The 23343-nt window shown below is 42.7% G+C and overlaps 1 protein-coding gene across 5 annotated transcripts in view; it reads left to right on the top strand.

Annotated features, from left to right (window-relative positions):
* Window positions 1-23343, top strand: part of KMT5B (lysine methyltransferase 5B) — a 53385-nt gene that overhangs the window by 22702 nt on the left and 7340 nt on the right. For 4 of the 5 annotated variants that reach the window (XM_070564334.1, XM_070564333.1, XM_070564331.1 and 1 more), the window contains exons 3-10: window positions 2313-2460; window positions 6444-6512; window positions 10832-10997; window positions 11388-11497; window positions 12922-13088; window positions 13381-13400; window positions 13482-13618; window positions 19757-19953. In XM_070564334.1, the coding sequence (XP_070420435.1) occupies window positions 2313-2460; window positions 6444-6512; window positions 10832-10997; window positions 11388-11497; window positions 12922-13088; window positions 13381-13400; window positions 13482-13618; window positions 19757-19953 (1014 nt within the window). The remainder of the gene's footprint in view (window positions 1-2312; window positions 2461-6443; window positions 6513-10831; window positions 10998-11387; window positions 11498-12921; window positions 13089-13380; window positions 13401-13481; window positions 13619-19756; window positions 19954-23343) is intronic. The other variant, XM_070564335.1, reaches the window with a different exon arrangement.

Genomic DNA, 23343 nt, shown 5'->3' with positions numbered 1-23343 from the left:
TGCCAAGAAAATTAAGTGGGGGAAGAACAGTCTTTTCACCCAGTGGTGCTGGGAAAACTGGATAATCACGTGCAAAAGAATGAAGTTGGAACTGACTTCACACTATGTGTAAAAAATGAACTCAAGATGGATCAAAAGCCTAAATTCAAAGCTAAAACTATAAAACTCCTAGGAGAAAAACCTAGGCGTAAATTTTCACAGCTTTGGATTAGGCAGTGGTTTCTTAGATATGACACTAAAAGCACAAGGCACAAAAAGAAAAAATACAAGATAAATTGAAATTCCTAAAAGTTGCAGACTTTTATACTTTAAGGGATATCATCAAGAACACGTGAAAAGACAATTCACAGAATGGGATAAAATATTTTCAAATCACATATCTGATAAAGGACCAGTATTCAGAATATATAAAGAACTCTCATAGTCAACAGTAAAAGATAAACTCTGATTGAAAAATGGGCAAGGGGTCTGAATAGACATTTCTCCAAAGCTATAAAAGTGGCCAGTACATGAAAAGATGCTCAAAATCATTGGTCATCAGGGAAATCCAAATGAGAACCACAAGATGCCACTTCATAACCACTAGGGTCTCCTGAATCGGAAGGGCAGATGATACAAGTGTTGGTGATGAGGTGGAGAATTTGGAACCCTCGTACGCTGCTGCTGGGAACATAAAATGGTGCAGCTACTTTGGAAAACAGTCTGGCATTTCCTCAAAAGGTTAAACATAGAATTACCACATGATCCAGCAAGTCCACTCCTAGGTATGTACCTAAGACAGTTGAAAACATGTACACACAGAATCCTTTATGTGAATGTTCATAGAAACGTTATTTGTAATAGCCAAAAAGTGGAAATAGCCCGAAGGTTCAACTGATAAATGAATAAACAACGTGGTCTATCCGTACAATGGAATATTGTTTGGCCGTGATGAGGAGTGAAGTACTGATGCGTGGTGCACATAGATGAACCTTGGAAACATGCTAACTGGAAGAGGCCGGTCACAAAGACCACCTATTGTGTGACTCTGTCCATGTGAAAGCCTCAGGCTAGGCAGATGCTCGGAGACACAAAGTAGGTTAGTGGTGGCCAGGGGCTGGGGGCGGGTGGGGGGGGGGTGGATAGTGACTGCTCAAGGGCATGGGGTTTCTTTTGGGGTGATGAAAATGTTCCAAAATTGATGGTGCTGATGGTTACGCAATTCTCTGAATATATTAAAACCCACTGAATTGTACATTTTAAGTGGGCAAATTGTGTGTGAATTATATTTCAATAAAACAGTTATAGAAAATATAAGGACTTTGCTAACTTTTCACATACCTACGTGAAAATAATTTGATTGCAAAACGTGTACCTGCCCTTTGGCAGGGACTTTCATATAAGTCTTTATTTTGTTTTTTGAAAGAGTAGATGAAAGAAAAGTTACACCTCTCACTGTGTCTTTCATTCTTCCCCATCTTAATTTTGAGAGGCTTGAAGTCATATGCTGGTGTTCTCTAAATTGTATGTGCTGACTCCATGAAAAACTGTCACTGACATACGTCAGACTTACATTGGCACTGGTGAAACGCCATCCATGCAAATTTGGCCTACCTTTCCTCTGTACTCCTTTCTTCTGGAGTTAAACCCAGTTGCTTCAATTATATATTTCAGTCTCTTCCCTATTTTTATCTATTCATTCAAAATCTGTTTCAAATAGGTCGGTTGGAAATAGGCCTATCGTTCTCTCTCTCCCCCTTTTCCCACTTCTCCTACGTCACTCTGTAATCATAGGCAAGTTTCTTAACCTCTGGGCCTCAGTTACCCGCAAAGCCTGGATAGTAATCACTCATCTGCACCAAAGCCGGAAGCTGAAGTTACCTCCTCGGGACTCCTTTTGGTACTTGAGATCTCCTCTTCCGGCACTTACTGCGGAGTGTCTGGTGTTCCTCCTACTTCCCGTCACCCCAGCCCTCTCTGTAATGGCCCTTTGTGCTGTCCTGCTGCAGTAATGAACATCCACCCGTCCCTTTTTCATACCTCTTCCTTGGAGGGGCGAATAAGGCATCTGAGCCAGTCTCGCAGCTCCCCAGACTCTGATCGTGGGTGACATCATCTGCCGAATCACCCAAATCCTCTCAATAATTGGGTTAGTTTACTGCATTTGGTTTATGCAAAAGGTACTCAGTTCTTAAGTACTAAAACTGATTGAAATAAGTTATTTCAATTCTTGTTTACTAGCTTGAATGGGCAGTGAAGCTAAAGGTTTTTAAGGTAGATTTAAGTAGTTTGTTTTCAATTTGAGTTACTTTTCTTTCTTTTTCTTTTCACAGGTAATGGTAATTCAGGATTTGAAGGACAGAGTCGATATGTACCATCTTCTGGAATGTCTGCCAAGGAACTCTGTGAAAATGATGACCTAGCAACCAGTTTGGTTCTTGATCCCTATTTAGGTTTTCAAACACACAAAATGAATACTAGGTAATTTTAAGTCTTTATCCTGAATGGAGCAGATGATGTTAAATTTAAGAAAATAGTTAGCTAATTTTACTTTTAGTCAAAATTTAAAATGACATTAAAGGAAAGTTCTTTGCTACAGAAAGGTTTTCTATGTGTGAGCCAAGAAAAGCAGCAAAAGCCTCTAAGAGTCTTGTCAGTTTTAATTCTGTGTTCTTATTTTATCTCAAGATATTTTTATTACAATAGAAAGCTGGAGGAGCAGCTTCATATTCTGTTTGAAATGTTGATGAGAATTAGCTGAAAGAAAAATCCACACGTATCATGTAAAACCTTGAAAATGTACATGCTTTTTTTCCTACTTAATTAGGTTACATCAGCTTTTTTCATGATTTTATTACAGACTTTTCTTCTTTTAAATAATTGCCAGTGTATGTAGGGAATTTTGCCGTTGTGTTTAATCTCTGAGATTCAGCTAATCATTCTAAGTGAGTGAATATTTTTAAAGATGTGCTTATATTCAGTATACAGATAAAATAGATGAGTAACTGCTTTATCAAATGCCATCTATATAAAATATGTTTACATTGCTCTTGAAATCTGTCACCCTTTAAATTTCTTATTCAAATTCCCTTAAACATCATCTCCCCCACAAAAGTCCCTTAGATAATGTCATGATTGACCACCGCAGAACAGCAAGTTAGAGCTCTATGACGTTCTTTCTCTCTCAGCCTCCATGGCAAAGGCTTTGCAAGTCTGGTGGGAAAGCATAACAGTGGGGGTTCAGAATGCAGAATGAGTTCGGGGCCACTGTTCCCTCTTACGCAGCATTGGTGTTTGTAGCGTTAGTGTCAGTGACTCCAGCCCCTGGAGGGACTTGATTGCCAGCTGGATAGTCACCACTGATTAGTTGGGGGGAAGGTAGGAGTTGGTGAATAGAGATGCTTAGAAGAAAATCTTGCATCCATTTTTCCCCCTTTTAATTCTGTCCCTTGCTAGAATTAAAACAAGATACTGTATGATTCAGTTATCAATTCTAAATCCAGAAAGAACGAATTCAGGTAAAAATGTGCCTTTGGTATTTTCATATAATTTCCTGTCATCATATATCTCTACTTACTAAAGTGAAGTGAAAAGTTAGAATGGACTTGAGAGATGATTTAAATAGTTTCCTGCCATCAGAGAGCAGGCATCTAAATTTTGTACATAGGCAAATGGATGGCTGTTCTCTGGAAAATCAGCAGATGCCCTAGTGTCCAATAAAATCTAGCCTGCAGCCATGCTGTGGTGGCATCCCACAAAAAATAGAGGAAGATTGGCACAGGTGTTAGCTCAGCAAAGGCTTCCTCAAGCAAAACAAGGAAGATTGGCAACAGGTGTTAGGACCAATCTTCCTCACCAAAGAAAGAAAATCTGGCTTGCATTATTTTAAGTCAATTTTCATTTTCTCCCAGTAAACATGAGACCAATGCTTATTCTCCCCCTAGAGGATCCTGATAGTATTTAAGTTACTCTTTAGCCTTTTTTAAATGTGAATCACTGTTTCGTGTAACAGTCTAGTGGCATTCAGGATATTACCACAAAGGCCCATAATTACCACCTGAAGACATCAAGAAAGAGTTAAATTATGTTCATTATGCCTTGTATACTGAAATATGGAAGCATATAAACCATTTTAGAAAGCATTTCTTCAAAATTGAGTGGCCCAGGAAAGACCTCCATGTATTCAGAACCCCCATCCTTTGGCTCTTGCAGAGGGTGAAGGGTTGCCTGTTATTGGCTTCTGCAAAGACATGACTCGAGCCAGACCTGATGGCCTAGTGGTTAAAGTTCAGCACTCACCTCTTCAGTGGCCTGGGTTCGTTTCCCCGTTGAGAAACCACACTATCTGTCTGTCAGTAGCCATGCTGTGGCAGCGGCTCACATAGAACTAGAAGGACCTACAACTAGGATATACAGCCATGCACTGGGGCTTTGAGGAGGAAAAAAATAAAAGACAACTTATTTTCTATAAATGTCCTCCTGGACAAGTACTTCTCATAATTAGTTTATATATGAGTCACTTGGAGAATCTTGTTAAGATACAGGTTCTGATTCAGTAGCAGTGGGCTGGGGCCTGAGATTCTGCATTTCTAACCAGCTCCGACTCCCCTTGGGATGGCAAGGTCCTAAACCCTCTGGCATGCTGAGCTTCACTGTGGTATGACAAGTGGATAAAAAGTTCCGTATCAGAAGTTTCCGAGGGCTCCCTTAGAAACATGTAGTCCTAAAATGTAAAGTTGAGGATTACCACACAAATATTACTATTATAATATTATTGAAACTTAAGACCTTACTATATCCAAGTACCCCCAATTTAAAATGCATCCAGCACATAAAATTTCTTATGATTAGAAATTGAAGGATCTAAAATTAAAACTGGTTGAACCAAGTTAAACATTCAGAAGAAAACATTTATTCATATTTTTCAGGGCAACATTTAGTTCTGCTCATACCGTCCTGAAATAGCCATTGCTGGTGTCGCACGTCCCGCCTGCTGGTCAGGCCGGGGGGTTCGGCAGCGACATCGGCGTTCTAGGCCAGTGTGGTTGAGCGCTGACGTTGCCAGCAGGAGTGCTCTCCGCCTGGCCCCAGACGCACCTGCGTCAGGGATTCTCACAGATCCTCTTGTAAGCTGGCCTGAGCAATACGCAGAAACTTTATTCCTGAAGCTGGTTAATCTTGATTCAAGGTAGACATTTTCATTGAATCTTAGTGGACTCATTTGAAAGTAAAACTATCCCTTCTAGTTCTTCATCTTTTAAGCAAGAATCTACTAGAATGTTGTCTTAGATCATTTTCAAAGATATTTTTTATAGAAAATAAGGAAAATCTGTAGTACTTCATTTGAATAACCATAAACATTTCTGAAATCATTAGCTGATGGCCTTCTCTCTTTTTGGAGTGCGAAAGAAGTGACTGGAAGGTGTGATTGGAGCTTGGACGTTAATTCTCCAAGCTGTCTGTCTGTTACTTGTATAAGTGGTCTCTTGGTTCTTACGTTTATACATCTGTAATTTGATTGTCGTTTTTAGTTTCTCTTTTTTTATGCCGTTTTTCCTCCCTTCTCCTTTTTTCAGTGTACCGTCAGAAACAGTGTTCTGAAACAGTAGATGGTTAATGATTTGCGAACTTCCCAAACTGGCTATATTATGAATGCCTGTGTTTTGATCTTAATGTGTCCCTAAATTTACTGACAATTAAGGCAGAATTGTAGCATGAATACCTCGAAATAGTATAAACAAAATAGTGATTTTAATTTATTGGGAAATAATTAGATTTAGTTGACTTGTCAATTATAAAACTTAAATTCTTTTAATCAGAGAAGCATCATTAGTAATACCTCTGATTTTTCCAAAGGCGAGCGGGGAGATGGATGTTGTAAAACAAGGGTGGCTGTTTCAGTAGTGCCCCCTTGTTGGGGCTGCAGACCCAGAGATTTCAGTGTCCTGAGGATGGGGGACCCGAGTCAGCGGTGAGCCGCGTGGGAAATGACATAAAGAAATGAGGAGAGTCAGCTCAGGGCGCTGCTTCTTTGGAGCTTTTCTTGACTTTCGTAATCCGAACTCCAGCCAGTACAGTACTGACTCATCCTTCCACTACTGTAACCATCGTCTTTATTTTCCTTATTTATGCATTTGATTATTCATACTCACTGTTGGATATGAATTTATAAATCACTTTAAATGTCACTTGAAAATTAAATGCTTGATAGGAAACATGAAGACATTTTGAGATCTTCTAACTTAATATAATCAAGGGTGAAATGACGTTGTATGGGAAGGAAAGAATTTTAGCCGCCTGGCTTTTGTTATGCTGAGCCTACCCGTGTCTCCACAAAGTTCTTGGATATCACAGTGGTTTGAGGATTTCTGCTACAACTGATATTGTAAGTCTGCTTAGCAATTACAAGTACAAATTATACAAATAGTTTTTTATTTTTGTTGTTTGTTTTTGCATTTATATAGCGCCTTTCCTTCGAGGAGCTCAAGGCATTTTTCAAAATCTGACAGTTTTCCTCACAACAACCCTGTGAGGTAGGTAGAGTGCATTACAAACAATAATAAGATACCAGCTAACCTGTTTCAGCCTTTGTAATGTTCTTTATGTTGAGTAATTGGAGGTGCAGCATAAACACGATTTTTAGAACATTTTGCAAACCTTTTAAAAGAGTTTGGTCTTGGTGATAGCTGTATTTAAAAAACCACTTGTACTCCATAACAGGGTAATTTTAAGAGAAATCATTCATCCAAAGATCAGCAGTCACTCCATGGATTAGCTGAGCACTGATTGCAGGACTCAGCCAGGTATGTTTCCGGTTGTTGTTTATTTCCAGGTCCCGAAGGAATGAAGAGCTGTGGTTTTAGCATGACTCCTCTCAGCTTCTTCAAACTGTCAGTTTGCCATTAAACTTTCTTCAAAGGGGGAAATGTGTTCGCAATGTTGCCTCATGGTTTTCTTATTTTATATCTTAAATATTTGAGCGTTTTTCTCTCTCTTCCTCTCTCCTTCCCTTGCTCCCTTTTTTCTGTCCCCCTCCTCTTCCCCGCCCCTCCAGTCAGCTCTTGACTGTGCATGCTAATGGAAGGGCACAGTAGTGCAGCTAACACAAATCTACAACTTTCTTCATTGCCACAGTGGCCTCTTGGGTTTGGAAACAGAAAAACCAAATAGCAAGAAAACCTGGGAAGTCAGTCTCTGGAAAGAGTGGGGAACAGGTGTGTGGGAGTGTGAATTCATGTTTTTTTCTGCCCCTTCTAATAATAAATGATTGTAAATGATGTATTTTTATTTCTTAAACCACCTATTGATCAGAGGTGTGGGAAGAGAAAAATGTTTGGTTTATTTGAAGTTGCAAGTTTTGTATTAAGAGAGGGAGGACGGGCATATATTGATTTGGAAACGCCAAATACCTGTTTCTCTTGCCTCCCCTGCCACGCCACCCCCAAGTACTAAATTTCAAAGTGTGTATTTGCATCCACTCCTGTCGCTGTATCATCAGTGTACCAGCCAGTGCTGTCTCTGGCTGGGCTCAGTGCTGGTTCTCAGTGGCAAACGCAAGTCAAATCCTATTCTAATCATGAAGGGACACAAGAGGGCCCTCATGGTCCAGATAAGAGAGCAACATCAAGAAAAGCCTGGGTAATAGTCCCAGGCCTTCCACTAATTAGCCTTCATTGGGCCTGATTTTCCTCATTTATGGAGCAAGAGTGTTATTTTTAGATACTCTAAATTTTCTTCTTCCTTTAAGAACCGTGGTGTCAAGATAGTTTTTTGCAATTTGCAAGGGAGATTTAGAGTGATTATCATTAAAGAGAGGACAAGAGGGTATTTTTCTACTCAATCATAGAAAATTACTTTAATTTTTTCTAAGGTCCTCAGTGCCTTGTGCTCTGGCCCTAATAGTTGTAACAATCTCATGCTATTAAATAATTCTTATTTCCCTGCAGTATTTGTTGTAATGGGATTTGACTTGAACTGTCAGCCAGGTGATTTTGATGCACTTCTGTAGGATTATCGAAAACAACTCTCCCCCCTTCCTGTCTGCACCCAGAACCACTTTCTTCCTCCTTTGCCTCACTCTCATTTCACGCCTATAGCAGCCAACTGTGACAGTAAGTTTTGACAGTACATCACATTTAAGTGAGACGGAGGTTCTTGCTGGTGGGTAGCAAGGGGCAGTTTCAGGGTTTTGTTTGGGTTTGAGGCAATAGAAATCAGGAAAGCAGAAACGAAAGTCAGCACCGGAAACATGGAGGGCAGAATATTGCGAAGTCAAGAGTTGGTCATCTTGTGTTGGTTTTTAGCATGTCATTTGTTTGGCATCGTGAACAAAGAGTAGACAAAACTAGGGAGAGCTGAGTGGCATTTTTAGATAGGAAGAAACATGCCTCGGGAGGTGGAGAACCCGCATGCAGCCTGTAAGGAGGAGCCAGTGTCCGTCTGGGCCTGCCCTTCGCTGTCTGTCGTGCTCTGAAGAGCTCGGGGAGTTCGCCTCTGCCTCTGACTTGCTTTCTCAGGTGTTGAGCCGTGCAGTTGTTTTAAAATAGAGTGTCACCATTGGTCAGTTCGACATTAAACATGTCAAGGTTGCTTGGCTCTTTCTGTCGTTTGTAGCCCTGCCACTAAATGTCATGGATTATTCATCATGTTTTCCAGAGTGAACTCTTGCTTTTTCATTTATTGCACAAAGCATAGCTTATTAGTTTCCCGCGTTTCGTATTTTGCATTGCTTGCGATGATGCGCCTTGGCTAACGGCTGCTCGGTTGGCTTATGTGTCTGTTTACGCAGATAACCCCGTAGTGTAGGGATGCCGCGAGAAGGCTTTAGATTGAGTTTCTTAAAGAAACCCAGTCTTGACAGAATCACTGTGGTGGCAAGTAAGTAGTTTAATACTATAACTGTATGGAAGTTTGGATACTTCCACAATTTGCAAATCCTTAAATTATTTTAGTGGTGGTTCTCTGACACCACATTTTGGCACTTAAAGACATTCTGAATTGTTTAAAGGGCTTCCACTCACCTGTCGTGAGGGCTGGTGTGGTTACTGATTGAGGTGGGAAGCAGGGCGTCGTCCATTTTTTCAGCTCATCTGTCCAGGATGTGTTGGAACCCTTCCAGGTAGTTCTTCGTAGCCGTGAGAGCTTGCTGAAGCTGCAGTGTGCAGTCAGCACATCTCTAGAGGCGTCAGCGTGCATGAAAATACCTGAGTCCTCTAGAGACCCTGTCCAGCCAACAGTGTTACACCTGTTCTGGACCTCATAGCTTCCCTTTCCCTTGTTCTAGCTCTTTCCTTTTCTGTTATTAGGCAGCTGACGCCCTCGGCCCCTGTTCCTCTCTTTGAATCCAGCCTTATTAAGATCCTCTGCTGAGACTTCCTCTCACTGTGCCTGCCTTCTTTTGATTCTTTCCTGCCTCTAGTAATATTGTGCTTTTTCTTTAGAAAGCTGAATTTTCCACTTTCCTCATTGCCCGTATCAATGTCAACTCCAAAACCCCTTCCTAATAAATCTTACACCATGGTTATAATTTCCATACTTTAAAGTGTTGGAGCAGCGTGGTTTGTGCCATGATAACATGCGTTTGCATATTGATGCTTTGCTTAACTATTTGGTGCATGTATGTGTCTTTTAGTCCCAATTAAATTTTCCATTCACGAACAGTGACCACGTCTTCACTCTCCTGTTTTTCACCATAGCACCTGTGCACACAGCACCTAATAGAGAATCCTGGGTGAAATATTGTGGCTTAAAATCTTACTGAAATGTTATGAATACATTTGTGATAGCTTATCTACAAGAAAAAATTCTGCTTGAATGCTTCCTTTGCTGAACTTTGTGCTAGATCTGATCTCAGTTTTAGCATTTTCGGGTTTATGAGATGTGCAGTTTTAAACGTTCGAGTAAGATGCAAATTCTTTTTCTCCTGAGCCACTAATATTTTTTCTTAATGTATTTTATTTGAATAGCAACCTGTAATTCCTTTTTTTGTTGTTGGGTGTTTCAGAAAAAACCCAATACTTTATTTGGGAAAATAAGCCAAATGAAATTGACATGAGAAGAAATTTTGAAATTAAGATCCAAGTACCTTTAAACATAGTACCCATGTTTCATTGAGAACACAGCTTTAGAACAGGGGGTACTTGGCCCGTGATGGTCTTGTGTGTTAGAGTATGCCTAGCGCTGCGACGTTCCGAAGTCGTTAGAGCTGATTTCACAGGAGAAGCCATCTGAGATTCTACCCCAGCAGTTTTCCTGACGTCGCCAGGACAGCAGTGTCACTCCTGGAGTCACGCTTTGTGTGCTCTCCTTGTTCTCTGAATGCAGTTGGCAAAGATTAATTTGGCACGGGTGTGGCACATCGAGGCGTTTCAAGCCTTGTTGGGATGCTTATTTTGGGGTTTTTCTGTCTGTGCATAGAGAATGTTTTTGTTTATGGCATGGTTTTGTTTGCTTCTTCATTCTTCTGAAGCTCATTGCCTTGCATTCCTCTGGCTCGATTCTGCATGTTTTACAGAATTCTTGTCATTCTAACTCTCGACTAGACAAGCTCTATTCTAGATCTTTCATTTTGTGCCTTCCAAAGTAGAGGACTAGTAGAAGCCTGAATCAGACAGCTGGTCACCTCTCAGTCACTGAGACAACAGTGAAATAAAAATATGAAGTACAGTTTGAAGATACAAAAGTTATATTTCCTGGTGATCAGTATTTCTTGAGCAGTAATTATGAAGGTTATTGACTGTTCTCCTTTGTGAGGTCTGGCTGTTTTTAGGTTATTACCTCTTTCTCCGGATCTCTTAGCAGTGGCCCAAGGAGGATGGCACATCACTAAAGTTACTGTTTTGATTTCTTTCAGGTTTCGGCCTATTAAAGGAAGGCAAGAAGAACTGAAGGAAGTAATTGAACGTTTTAAGAAAGATGAGCACTTGGAGAAAGCCTTCAAATGTTTGACCTCAGGCGAATGGGCACGTCACTATTTTCTCAACAAGAACAAAACGCAGGAGAAGCTGTTCAAGGAACATGTAGGTTTAGTGATGAGGTTAACGCTACTGTGTTTATGTTTGGATGAGAGTGAAGGAAACTGAAGCCTAAGCTTGAGCGAACACTGAAACTGTACATCAGCTTTTCATAAAACTGATCGCTGTGAAGGTCTGATAACACGTGAGATCATTTGTGTGACGATCCGAAGAGAAAGCTTTGTCGTCTGTCAGTGAAATTTATTGTGAACTTTTAGAGTAATATAGCCGAGCCATTAGGCGCTCAAATACATGAAATTTTAAAATAACAATAAGATTTGTTACTTTATGATCATAAATGTTTTAATTGTTGGTGGTGGTTTGATTTTATAATTCTAAAAAAGTCTAGCAGGATAAAGAAAATAAAGTTAATACCAATTTTTTTCCTATTTTTAGGTATTTATTTACTTGCGAATGTTTGCAACTGACAGTGGATTTGAAATATTGCCTTGTAATAGATACTCATCAGAACAAAATGGAGCCAAAATAGTTGCAACAAAAGAGTGGTAACTATTATACTAGTGTAAATTCATAAAGTAATTTTATTTAAAGTTCTCCCTTAAATTACTGTTGAAGTGCTAAGAAAGTTGTGGGGAGGAATGAAGCCAGAGGTCACTGAAGGAGCCAGCCCGGCCAGCGCCTTGGCCCGGTGACTAGGGTCAGGACAGTGAGATTGGAAGTCTGAGTTAAACCAGCTCGTGTCTCTAAGCTAGAGTGCTTTTTGTTTTCCTTCTGCTCAGTCTGATGCCTGCGCAGTGACAGCTCTGCTGACAGGCTAGGCATACGCTGGCTCCAGAGTCAGTCCTTCACTGGCCTAGAGGAAAGGTTTACTATGAAGTCTTAATGATCCCAGGAATTTCACAGTGGAACTTTCTAACACATTGCGGCCAAAAGTATATATGTATGTGCCAGCTTAAGTAAAAATAATAAAGTTGAGCCCAGCCCGGAGGGATAAAAGCTGTGTGTGAAGGAGAGAATGTGTGATTTTAGCTGTCCTTGAATGCCTGTTCCCTACCTTATCTCCCAGAAGAGAGATGGAGCCCCTCTCGAATACCACCCCCAATATTTTTATAGCAGAAAGTTTAGGGTCAGGTACCTGCAAATGGAGTGGGCAAGGAGCACTCCCCGCCCCCAGGCCTCTTGGGTGCGTGTGTGTGTTCGCGCGTGTGCGGTGTTTGCCTTGGGGTGGTATCAAGCCTGCTCCTCGGCTCCCGCAGCTCCCTGAGTTGTAGATGGGAGTGGAGGCTTGAGGCCTTGGGTTCTAGGGCCGCGCTGTCCAGTGCAGTAGCCATCAGCCACGTGTGGCTATGGAGCCCTTGACATGTGGCTAGTCTGAATTGTAAGTGTTATAAATGTGATAAACATGCCCTACTTCATATTAAATTGTTTTTCTTATTAATATTTCTTACTGTCATTACCTGTTGAATTACCTGCTGGGTTAAAATATGTTACTAAAAGTAGTTTCACTTGTTTTCTCTTTACTTTCTTGATGTGGCTACTAGAACATTGAAGGTCGGAGTTTGGCTTGCGTTGCATTTCTGTTGGATGGCGCTGCTCTGGAGGGGGCCTCCTAATTCTGGGGCCTCGTGGCCCTCTGCTACTACCTGTCTCTGTTTCCTTCATCCATTATCAGCAGGTTGAATTCAGTGCAGCAGGTTTTTGAGTCCTTTCTGCTTGCAAGACACTATGCTAGGTGCTGCGGGGGAGTCAGAGACAGGTAGCAGAGTTCCTGTCTCAGGCAGGGAGAAAGCAGCTGCACGGGCAACTGTGGCCCCAGGCTGCAGGGCTTCCGGGGATCCAAGGGCGTCGGCCAGATACGCACGGCCAGGTGCTCTCTGTCCCTGGTGTTTACGGGACGGGATTATTTTATTAAGAGAAGCCTGATTATTTATAATTACTAGTAATTTTTAACATCACATATTTTAAATAGGAAACGAAATGACAAAATAGAATTACTGGTGGGTTGTATTGCCGAACTTTCAGAAATTGAGGAGAACATGCTGCTTAGACATGGAGAAAACGACTTCAGTGTCATGTATTCCACAAGGAAAAACTGTGCTCAGCTCTGGCTTGGTCCTGCGGCGTTTATAAACCATGGTAAGCCATGTCTCTAAGGTGTTCGCGCTCGTGTGGGGCGGCACTGCTGGAAATCAGTGGCCTAGCGTGCTGCGCCAAACCTCCTTCTTCTTTTAAAGGAGGCTTGGAAGTATGAATTCTTTTTTTTCCCCACAAACTTATTAAAATAAATATTCCTGTGGTTTAACTTGAGACCTAAACTTCTGTCAAAAGTTTTAAGATTATATGGCAGGCTTATTTCAGATTTCTGTAATTGTTCGTGTTTCAGATCTTATCTACAGTTAATTGACTTTATCTTTTGGACATTTTTCAGATTGCAGACCTAACTGTAAGGTAAGCATAAAGATTTTTTTATCTCAAGTATTTTCTTTCTCCTTCAAGGATGAGTTTCTTAATGAATTAACTTTATTTCAGTTTGTGTCAACTGGTCGAGATACGGCATGTGTGAAGGCTCTCAGAGATATTGAACCTGGAGAAGAAATTTCTTGTTATTATGGAGATGGGTTTTTTGGAGAAAATAATGAGTTCTGCGAGTGTTACACTTGTGAAAGGTAAAGTATCAAGTTAGATACTCAGCTTTTACATTCTTTTAACCACCCAGTGATTGCGGGCATTAACTCACCTTATCTCCTCAGCGTTTACATGCGAGGAGAGTCTTTTCGGTTCTGTAGTGTCATGCCCGGTACAGCATGCATGAACAGAATCAAAGGATACAGAGCTGTGCGGGCACTGGCATCGGATCCTTTGACATTTTATTACTGCCAGCTGTTGTTCTTAGGAGTAAATCAGAATACAGATGTGCTTAGGAGAGAATGGCAAGTACTGTATACACACGTGTGCATGCATACACAGTGCCAGGGTGGGCTTGCTCCCAAAATGGCAAGTGAAGTTCACTATTGACAGTCAGGTGAAAAGCCCAAAGCTGTCTTGTGCGTCACCAAGCTGTGTCTTGTGGAATTATGTTTTGATGCACGTACTCTTCGTGATTCCCAAGTTCTTTCACTTAGTGAGGAATTCTTTTTTGTGACCCGTCAAGATTCTGGAGCCCTTGTAGAAATCCCCTGATGCGCCTTAGCAGGATTGTTTGTTCACACTACTCACTGTGGTGACTGCTGCATACACTTGCTCCCTGAGGCAGCTTCATGAGCGTGTCCAGGCTGGCGCTGCAGGCGGGCTCGCATTGCGAGGTAGCGCAGACTTGCATAGGCCACACCGCGGAGCCAACCTGGATTTGTTGAGCCCGTTTTATGTACCTTGTGCTGTGCTGGACACTCTACCAGCCCTGACTCCTTCGGTCCTCACAGCCATCCTGTGAGAGAGAGAACTAGTAACATGCCCACATGGCAAGTGCAAAAACTTAAGTGTCTGAACCCAGGTCAGCCTAACTTCAGAGCCCTCATCCATTTCACGTTGCTTTTGCAAATCCTAGCAAAGAGATCCCGTAGTTCTGCTTCTCCCACTTAGAATGCCCAGCCTGCAGCCAGCTAGCCTGAGGAGAGATGGGGGATCCCAGAGGCCCTGGTTCCCGTCTTTCCGGGTAGCCAGCGGGTCCCCTGAGTTGTGAGAGAGCAGGGCACCGAGTCCTGGTACTGGCCCAGTGGTGTCCCTCCCAGTATTGCAGGTCTCGCCGTGCAGGGTGGCAGAAAACCTGTTCAGGATACTGCTGAATTTCTGCCCCTTCTTTTATAGGAGGGGAGAGGTAAAATTGGTTTTTATACATAAAAAATCATTCAAATCTTGGTTAAGCCTTAGACCAGTCCACAAAAAAGACCCTTTAATCCATGAAGTGGTTTAATTATAGTTGAATAATGCTTTGAAATAGTTTTAGAAGAGCTACACAGTACAGCAGTTGAGTGCCTGAGATCTGGAGGCAGACCGCCTGGGCTGCAGTCCTGTGACTCTACCTTTCGTTAGCTGTGATCTTGGACAACGTGGCTGCTTTTGTGCCTTAATTACGCATCTTTAAAATGGGGGTAACGTTAGAAGCTATCTCATAGGGTTACTGTGAGGATTGAATGTGTTATTGCACATGAAGCACGTAGAACAGCACACAGTGAATGCTCAAATGTTAGCTCTCGAATTATTTTGTGGTTTTTGGTTATTTTCCTATTAGAATATAAGCTCCATGAAGGCAGAGACTTATCTGTGTCATTTACTGTTATATCCCCAGAACAGTGCCTGGCACATAGTAGGTGCTTGAGAGATATTTGGCGACTCAATGAATGAATGGAACAAATGACATGCTGAATGAGTTTTTGGAGGCTGTCCTGAAAAATGTCACCACAGCTCAGGTTCCAAACCAGCCCTGAAGCAGCTCTTCCGCTGTTTTAGAACTGCAGGTGTGCTTATGGCCCTTGGGCAGATCTGCCCTCTTCCACGGGCCTTAGTTTCTCACTGCCCGGGGAGGGGAGGTGGCGGGGGGGGGGGGGGGGGGGGGTATCCCGCCTACTCTGCAAGCTTAGTGTGGGGAGTAAACAGAAACGTGCAAATCCTTTTTAGATGGCAAGGCCTAATACAGAACAGTAGGCATGGTTGTCAGACTGAGCAGTTTGATTTAAAGGTTAGCTATGGATGTTCTTGAAATTCTCAGGAACACCAAATTGTTTCTGCCTTTCTGAAAATTAGGTGAGAGGATGAGACTAGTCAGAGAAACTCATTCAATTATATGTCCGTGAGCAACTGAATAGTTACTTTATGTTAGGCCTGGTACATGTGGGACCAGCACGGGGCCAGCTCAGCACATTGCCAGCTGTGAGGGCAGTGCAGTGAAAGACACAGACACAGACACACACAGACACACACACACAGTGTTAGGAGCTGGCGGATGAGAAGAGGTGACCCAGTGAAGAAAAGAGAGTGGACAGAATGCTGACAGAGGCCTTGAGCTCCTGCGTGAAGTGTCCACGATACGTTTCATGCTTGTTTCTGGGCCATAAGCTTCCTGACACAGCCGCAGTGTGGGGGTGTGTTCTTAAGCAAGTACTGCAGATTTCACTCTGGAAAATTTGAGGAATACAATCTAATGAAGGACCGAAAATATGAAGAACCAAAATATTTTAAAGCTTATGTGAAAGTGTGTCTGGTGGTAGCCAAGAAAAAATTTCTAAAGTATGGCTAGGGGAGATTTGCCTTAACATGTGTTAAAAGTGACTATGAAACAGTAGTGATCAAAACTTGATGATTGGCCCAGAAATGGACACATAGATAAGAGGACGTGAATACAGTCTTGTATGTGTGAGATCTAATACCACTCGTGGGGAAATGATTTATTTAATAAGTCATGTTGATATAATTCATTGTGCATCTGGAAAACAACCAAGCTAAGCCCCCATCTCGTGCCATATGTGAGATAAATTCCAGGTGGGTTAAAGGGCTAAATTGAAAAATGCAATGCACAACTATAAGAAAAAGATTAGAATATATGTCTAACTTTGGGCTAGTGGAGATCTTTTGAAAGAAGTAAAACGGTGAATATAAAAAGTTTCGAATGAGGGGCTGGCCCCGTGGCCGAGTGGTTAAGTTCGCGCGCTCCGCTGCAGGCGGCCCAGTGTTTCGTTGGTTCGAATCCTGGGCGCGGACATGGCACTGCTCATTGAACCACGCTGGGACAGCGTCCCACATGCCACAACTAGAAGGACCCACAACGAAGAATGTACAACTATGTACTGGAGGGCTTTGGGGAGAAAAAGGAAAAAAAAATAAAATCTTGAAAAAAAAAAAAAAAAGTTTTGAATGACCAAAAATAAAGTCGAAGATGGATGATAAATTGGAGGGGGGGAAGTACACATATTGCCAAGAGTTAATATCCTGGTAACAGAAAGCTCCTGTAAGCTCACAGGAAAAGACAGACTCCAACAGAAAAGAAGTAAGGAGAGTCTGCGCAGAAAGTGACGACCGTCAACAGGGACAGTAGAACAACAATTGGGTGTTCATTTCACTATCGGATTTGCAAACTTTCAGCGTCTCCTGTAGACTGCTGGTGAGGACGTGGGAAACAGGCACTCGTGCAATGTTAGGAGGGCTGCGACTTCCTGTAACATTTTGGGAACGTGCTCTGGCAATGTCTGTTAGAACCAGACTCATCCTGTTACCTGGCAGTCATTCCCAATTGGAAGAGTCTGTCCAGTGGAAATCTAAGCACTAGTTAGTAAGGATTTGGTTTCGAGAGCAGTGTAGTAGCAGGGTTCACGGTGGCAAGCGAAAACAAACCAAAAAACCCCGCAAGTTTCAGTAATCACCAATGGGGAGTGATTGAATAAATTATGGAATGTTCGTTCAATGTAAAAAGCACAACTCTCAAAACATGTTCAATTCAGATTTATTTGTCCATCATGTAATGATAAGAAAGCTGATTGTTGAGTAAAATGTATGGTATTATCCTATTTTGGTTTTGTTTGCTTAAAAAGAAACAACAGGCTAAATAGGTGTGTCGACCACGGTAAAAGGAGTAGGATGCTGCTGGATGGTTCATCTGGTGCCCCAGGGCTCTGGGGGCGGAGGCTGGTTGGGAGATACTGTTAACTTTTGCTTTATGGCTAAACTGTCCTGGGATTGCTTCACTTTTACATAAGAAATAAGAGAAGTAGAGAAGCAGGTGAATGGCAGAGTTTCACTTAAAAAAACTCGAATTTCCAGATAAAATAATTCCACTACAATAATTTATTTTGTGTTTAAGCATACTTATGTATGGTCCACCTTTCTAGAAATGAAGCAGAATGTTACAAGTTATGGTAAAAAGGCATAGAATATCTGAAAATAATGTCCTGCCTTCTTAATCCATATGAAGTTCAGTCGCCTTTGGGGTTTACTCATGTGCTCCCTGAACGGAGTGCAGTCTAACTGGGTGCCTGCTTGGTGAAGGTTCCCTAGAGGTTTTCACAGTGATTTCTCCTGCCCTTTTTGAAAAAAGAATTGAGGCAGTCCCAAAGTAAGTTTTTGTTGTTGTTTTTACAAAAGCGTTAATAAAAGCTGAATTCTAGGGGCTGACCCAGTGGCGCAGTGGTTAAGTGCGCGCGTTCCGCCTTGGCTACCTGGGGGTTCGCTGGTTCGGATCCCGGGTGTGGACATGGCACCACTTGGCAAGCCATGCTATGGTAGGTGTCCCACATATAAAAAAGTAGAGGAAGATGGGCACGGATGTTAGCTCAGGGCTAATCTTCCTCAAAAAAAAAATAAATAAATAAAAGCCGAATTCCAGATCCATTCTGGGGAGGTGAAGAATGCCCACCTTGCTTACCAAAAATAGTTTCTGCATTAGGTTTTGGTCTGTGCTCTCTAGCATCAAGAGGGAAGAAGGTAGGGAGAGAAAATAAAGCTTCCATTGTCCCTTAGCAAAAGGTAAAACATTCTGATTCCTCAGGTGAGAAAAATTATTTTCTCTTCGTCTACATCCTGGAAAAAATAAATCACATGGGATCTTACGGAGGGTGGCACTGCTTGTGTGATAGAGGGTGTCCACAGTTTGGCCACAGGGTCAAAATCTGTTCTTATATGGCTTTCACAAGCTGAGCCGGTAAAAGGCAAGCCAGTGAAGGCAATTTTGGCCAAAGGGATTTCTCATTTTTAAGTGCAGTGTAGCACTTTTTTTTAACCTCATTAATTTAGAATTTACTTATTCTTTTTAAGAGAGCTGAGTAGAAATTTACCTTTATACACGGAATAAAGCACAGATTTGCCAAGCTAGATTCATTAAGGAAGTTAGGAGAAGCTCTTATAAGCACCCTCCCTTTAGAAGAATTTATATAAATAGAAATAATTAACACAGGGCACACACATCGTCCTTGTCCAGTGGTGACAGCAAGACTTTTAATGTCTGTTTCTTCTTTTTTCCTCCTCTTCTCCCCAAAGCCCCCAGCACATGGGTGTATGTTCTAGCTGTGGGTCCGTCTGGTTGTGCCGTGTGGGACGCCGCCTCAGCGTGGCCTGATGAGCGGTGCCATGTCCGCGCCCAGGATCCAAACTGGCAAAACCGGGCCACCAAAGCAGAGTGCAGAAACTTAACCACTCAGCCACGGGCCGGCCCTTCTGATGTCTTTTATTTATTACGTTTTGTTAATTATGATCCTTCACGTTTATTTCAATAACTTTGAAGGAATTATTTAACAGTTTCTATTGTTCCAGCAGTCAAATTTTCACTAATATAGCCTAGCCTTCTTATGCAGTATTTCATTAGGGTTTGTTTATTTGTGTGTAACATTAAGTTCTAAGTTGTGACTTAATTTATGGAAATTTTCTGATTTCTTTTTTTTAATTCCTTAATTCTCAGTATTCAGTAATGTAGTCTTAAATTGTGCAGAACAAAGCTGCAACATAATTAACAGGTGGGTTATTTAAGGTACACTTTAGACCTAGCTATTGCACCAACCAGTTTTGAAATTGAACAATTAGTTATCTGTTTTTACCTACACATGAAATTCTACAGGATCCAATAGTTTCTCATGGGCAATTAACAGTTGATTGACAGTAGTCATAACAGTTGGTTTTATTTTAAATCTAGAAGGTGTTTTGCATTGATTTTATATGTACATTTAATTTCTTTTGAGAGTCCTAGACTTAACAGATTTCTAGTGATGATTGAGGCCTCATCAGTTCATCACGTCTGTTGACCTCATGTGGCCAGGGGTCCTCAGCAGCAAGCTTGTTGTAAGTAAGGATGCTGTTTGTTTAACCTGTGCTGTTTTCTCTTTCAGACGGGGAACTGGTGCTTTTAAATCCAGAGTGGGACTGCCTGCGCCTGCTCCTGTTATCAATAGCAAATACGGACTCAGAGAAACAGACAAACGCTTAAATAGGCTTAAAAAGTTAGGGGACAGCAGCAAAAATTCAGACAGTCAATCTGTCAGCTCTAACACTGATGCAGATACCACTCAGGAAAAAAACAATGCAAGTAAGTAAGGGAGATTTGATAAGCATATCTTTTTTTTTTTTTAAGTATTTTCACATAATTTTCTTTCTAAAGCATGCTTCAATAGTTTTGATCTTTTAAATATTGAGAGAAACTCGGACTCGTGCGCTTCAGCAGCACTGCAAGGTTCTAGAAGTGATTTGAGCTCACAGGCAGTCTGTATCCTGCCTCCAGATTCAGCCTGGTACTCTAGATGGGATTGTCTGCCTTTCTGGAACACTCGGTAACTGGATGTTAAATTCTTCATCATACGTTCCAGGATCGTCATATGTTTGAGAGACACATTTTCAAGTGTTAGTTTCATGCTAATGATGTCGTTAGGTCCTCTGAGAAGACAAAGGACTGGGCGGACTCGCAGGCACAGGCATGTCCCCGCGCCCAGCCAGTCTCAGGGTGGATGAGGGACCTGCGGAGTCGATAGCTTCTGGCCTCGAGGCTTCCACCTTTTTACTGCTTGCTTGCTTTTTTCCAAAACGAGTGACCCAATTTACCAAACCACCAGTTACCAGACTCAGAATTGTGATAGAGGAGCATTTTGAACGTCGCTGTACTGTGGCGTGTTGTGTTAGCCATTACCGAAAGTAGCGAGAGAGTTGAGAAGAAGCAAGCTTTAAGATACCAGTTGTGTTTGGTGCAAGATCTAATGGAAACTGGGAAGGAGAGAATGAAGAAGAAAGAGGAAAGAAAGAAGGAAGCCTGAACAAGCAAAAGGAAACACTTCGTGTCTGGCGCTTTGCAGTCCTGGAAGCACTGATTGCTGCTGGGTTTCATCTGGTGACACTAGTCTCCTCTAGGTGCCGCTAGAGCAGTCAGCTCTTTAGTCTGACTTGTGTCTGACAGGAATGCAGCTTAGGAGCTCTGACTTGCTGCTCCCCAAAGTATGCCTGTTCGGGCGCTGCCCATGTCCACAGACACTTCTTAGCGCCTGAGTCCCTTCTGAGAGCTGCTCACTTGAGGCTCTTCTCCCTGTCTTCAGATGTTTGCAACCAACGCTGGGTGCCCTCCTCCCCTACAGAAAATCCTGGGGAAAAGGGAAGGTGTGTCCCCTGATGGTGACTGTCGCTGAACCCACCTGCTGCTAGGACTCAGAGGCCCAGCGCAGCCTGTCAGCTAAGAGCAGTGCTGTGCTCCTCTTCGGTCAGTATGTCCAAAGAGAAAAGGCCAGGTAGTCCGCCATCCACTGTTGACTGTCGGTTCTAATAATAAATGCGGCATAATCAACGTCTGTTTGCTGAGTCTGGTTCCTTGGTGAAACTGGAGGCTTGTGAAGCCGATTTTATAAATATATACATAAAAACACTTGGAAGCAGGCTGCCGCCACACGTGGAGACAGCCGTGACACTGTCCACGTTGAATGGCTCTGTGACATTTGTGGGGGTGTCTTGTGTTTTTCTGCATTAACTATATTACCTGTGTATAGATACTGAGCTCAGTATACTACTTAGTTTAAAAGATCAGGATGCAGCTATTTTTTAGAAAGTGCTGAGTGTACCATGTGACCATCTAAGGAATCTTTATTAATAAATGAAATACTTACCAAAAGCCGGCTGGTTGAAAAGGTACAACGGTGTGTGAGACTTGGGCCCCTCCCTCAGGGAGCTTGTGCTGTAGCTCCAGGATAGGGCAGGTACACAAGTGACTGTCCAGAGCGGACTGTTATTGCCATTTTCTAAGTCTGGAGGGAGCAGGCCATCCTCGGAGCTGTAGTCTCGGTGGTACAGAATACGAGTACAGCACTTCCAGTGACTGCCTATGGTAGGCGCTTAGCGTACTCGAATTACCTTTGTGCGGAAGAATTGAGTACTTGAAGGGTTGGTGTGACCACCTTTGAGGGTCGTGTGACAGTTGACACATGTGGCTCAGTGCTCTGCAGGAGCCGGAGGCTTCCTGCACTCCTCTGAGACCGTGGGGCGTCCAGTCTTGCTCACAGCGGCATTTGCTCAGGAGCTTACATGATTCTGTTAGACTGTATTTCTTTTGGTGTTTTGTGTCTCAGCCATACCCTTCTACCTGTTTGAAGGAAAGAGGCTTTGAAACTGCAGCTGGATATGCCGCCGGAGTGGCCCGAGCCTTTCCTCCAGAGGGGTGGGCATCCGTGGTCGGGGTGGGTGCCGGCTGCTTTCTCTGGGCTTGGCTGCCCGTCTTCAGTCTGCACTTCGGCTGGAGGTTAGCAGCTGACACAGGAACTGCTTTCTTTGAACGGCATGTGTAGTCTTTCTAAAGAAACATTTCTGCCTAGTCGGAAGGAAAATTAGTTCTTCCTTCCACACAGATCCTTTTTTGAAAGGTGTCTTGAGAGCCACAACTTGACTGTTTTGCTTTAGGATTCAGAGAGGGGAGACAGCAAGAAATCCATTTTCACAAATTCAGTCCACAGACCTCAATGATAATGCTGTTAGCAGAAGATTCTGCTTTTTTAGGCCTCTTGTGCCTAAATGGCTGGGCCACCGCCCATAATCAGTGCTGTGATGTGGGACATGAGTCACTGTAAATGCCACAAGTCAGTGCAAGATCCAGAAGCCTCAGCCAGTGGAATAAGTTTACCTTAACTAAGGAGCTCCTGTCCTGGGAAGAGTGGGCTGGGTCACCACTTCTCTCTCGCCTGTCACAGACCTCACTGAGTGATCTGAATGCTCTTCTGCTGGGCCTACAGGCTGCTTCAGAGTCCTTTCCAACATTGCTCCAGGCGGCCGTTGCCAGTCTGTGTTGGTCACGTAAGGTAGAAGCTGCTTCTTGTGCCTAATAAACTCCTTGAACTTAAGTCTTTAAAGTCCTATTGAGGGTTTTCTGGGTCCTCGGGTTCTGAAGATGCCACGCCGTGTGCAGGCCTCGTGTTTACCTTGATTCAGACTGATGGTGTGTATTTCTGGGGCTTTTCTGTAAAGAGCGTGGACGCAGCCCAAGCCCTTAGGAAGTTTTGTCATCATTTGCTGCTCTTGTATCTGGCTGTAATTCTTCATGCCCACACAGGGCTACCTTAGGCTTTTGAGGACACCCTGAAGTGACGATGATAGCCGTGCCATGGGTCCTTGCCCCTTGAGTGGGGCCTGGCACCGTCAGAACTTGGTGGGTATACCTTAGAAGCAGTGTAATAGCATGGCTACACACTTGGAGTCTCGAGCCACAGACTTCAGCCGGCATCCCAGCTCTGCCCCTCCCTAGATGGACAGTCTTAGACGTTCTAGTCTGTGAAGCTTGGTTGTCACATAGCTGTAATAGCTCTTCAAAGAATGCTTGTTAAGATTGAGATTATAGTTCCTTGGCTATTTTGCATAGCACCTAGTATGCAATAATTGCTAAGACTGTGTCTCTCCACCTGAAATTGCTGTCTAGGTTTATGCATTTGGGACATGTCGCAGCCACTAGGGAAGC

The sequence above is a fragment of the Equus przewalskii genome, chromosome 11 (assembly GCF_037783145.1).
Source record: "Equus przewalskii isolate Varuska chromosome 11, EquPr2, whole genome shotgun sequence".
Classification (NCBI taxonomy): domain Eukaryota; kingdom Metazoa; phylum Chordata; class Mammalia; order Perissodactyla; family Equidae; genus Equus; species Equus przewalskii.
Note: the sequence above shows the minus strand (reverse complement) of the source record. Positions and strands in the feature narration are given on the sequence as shown.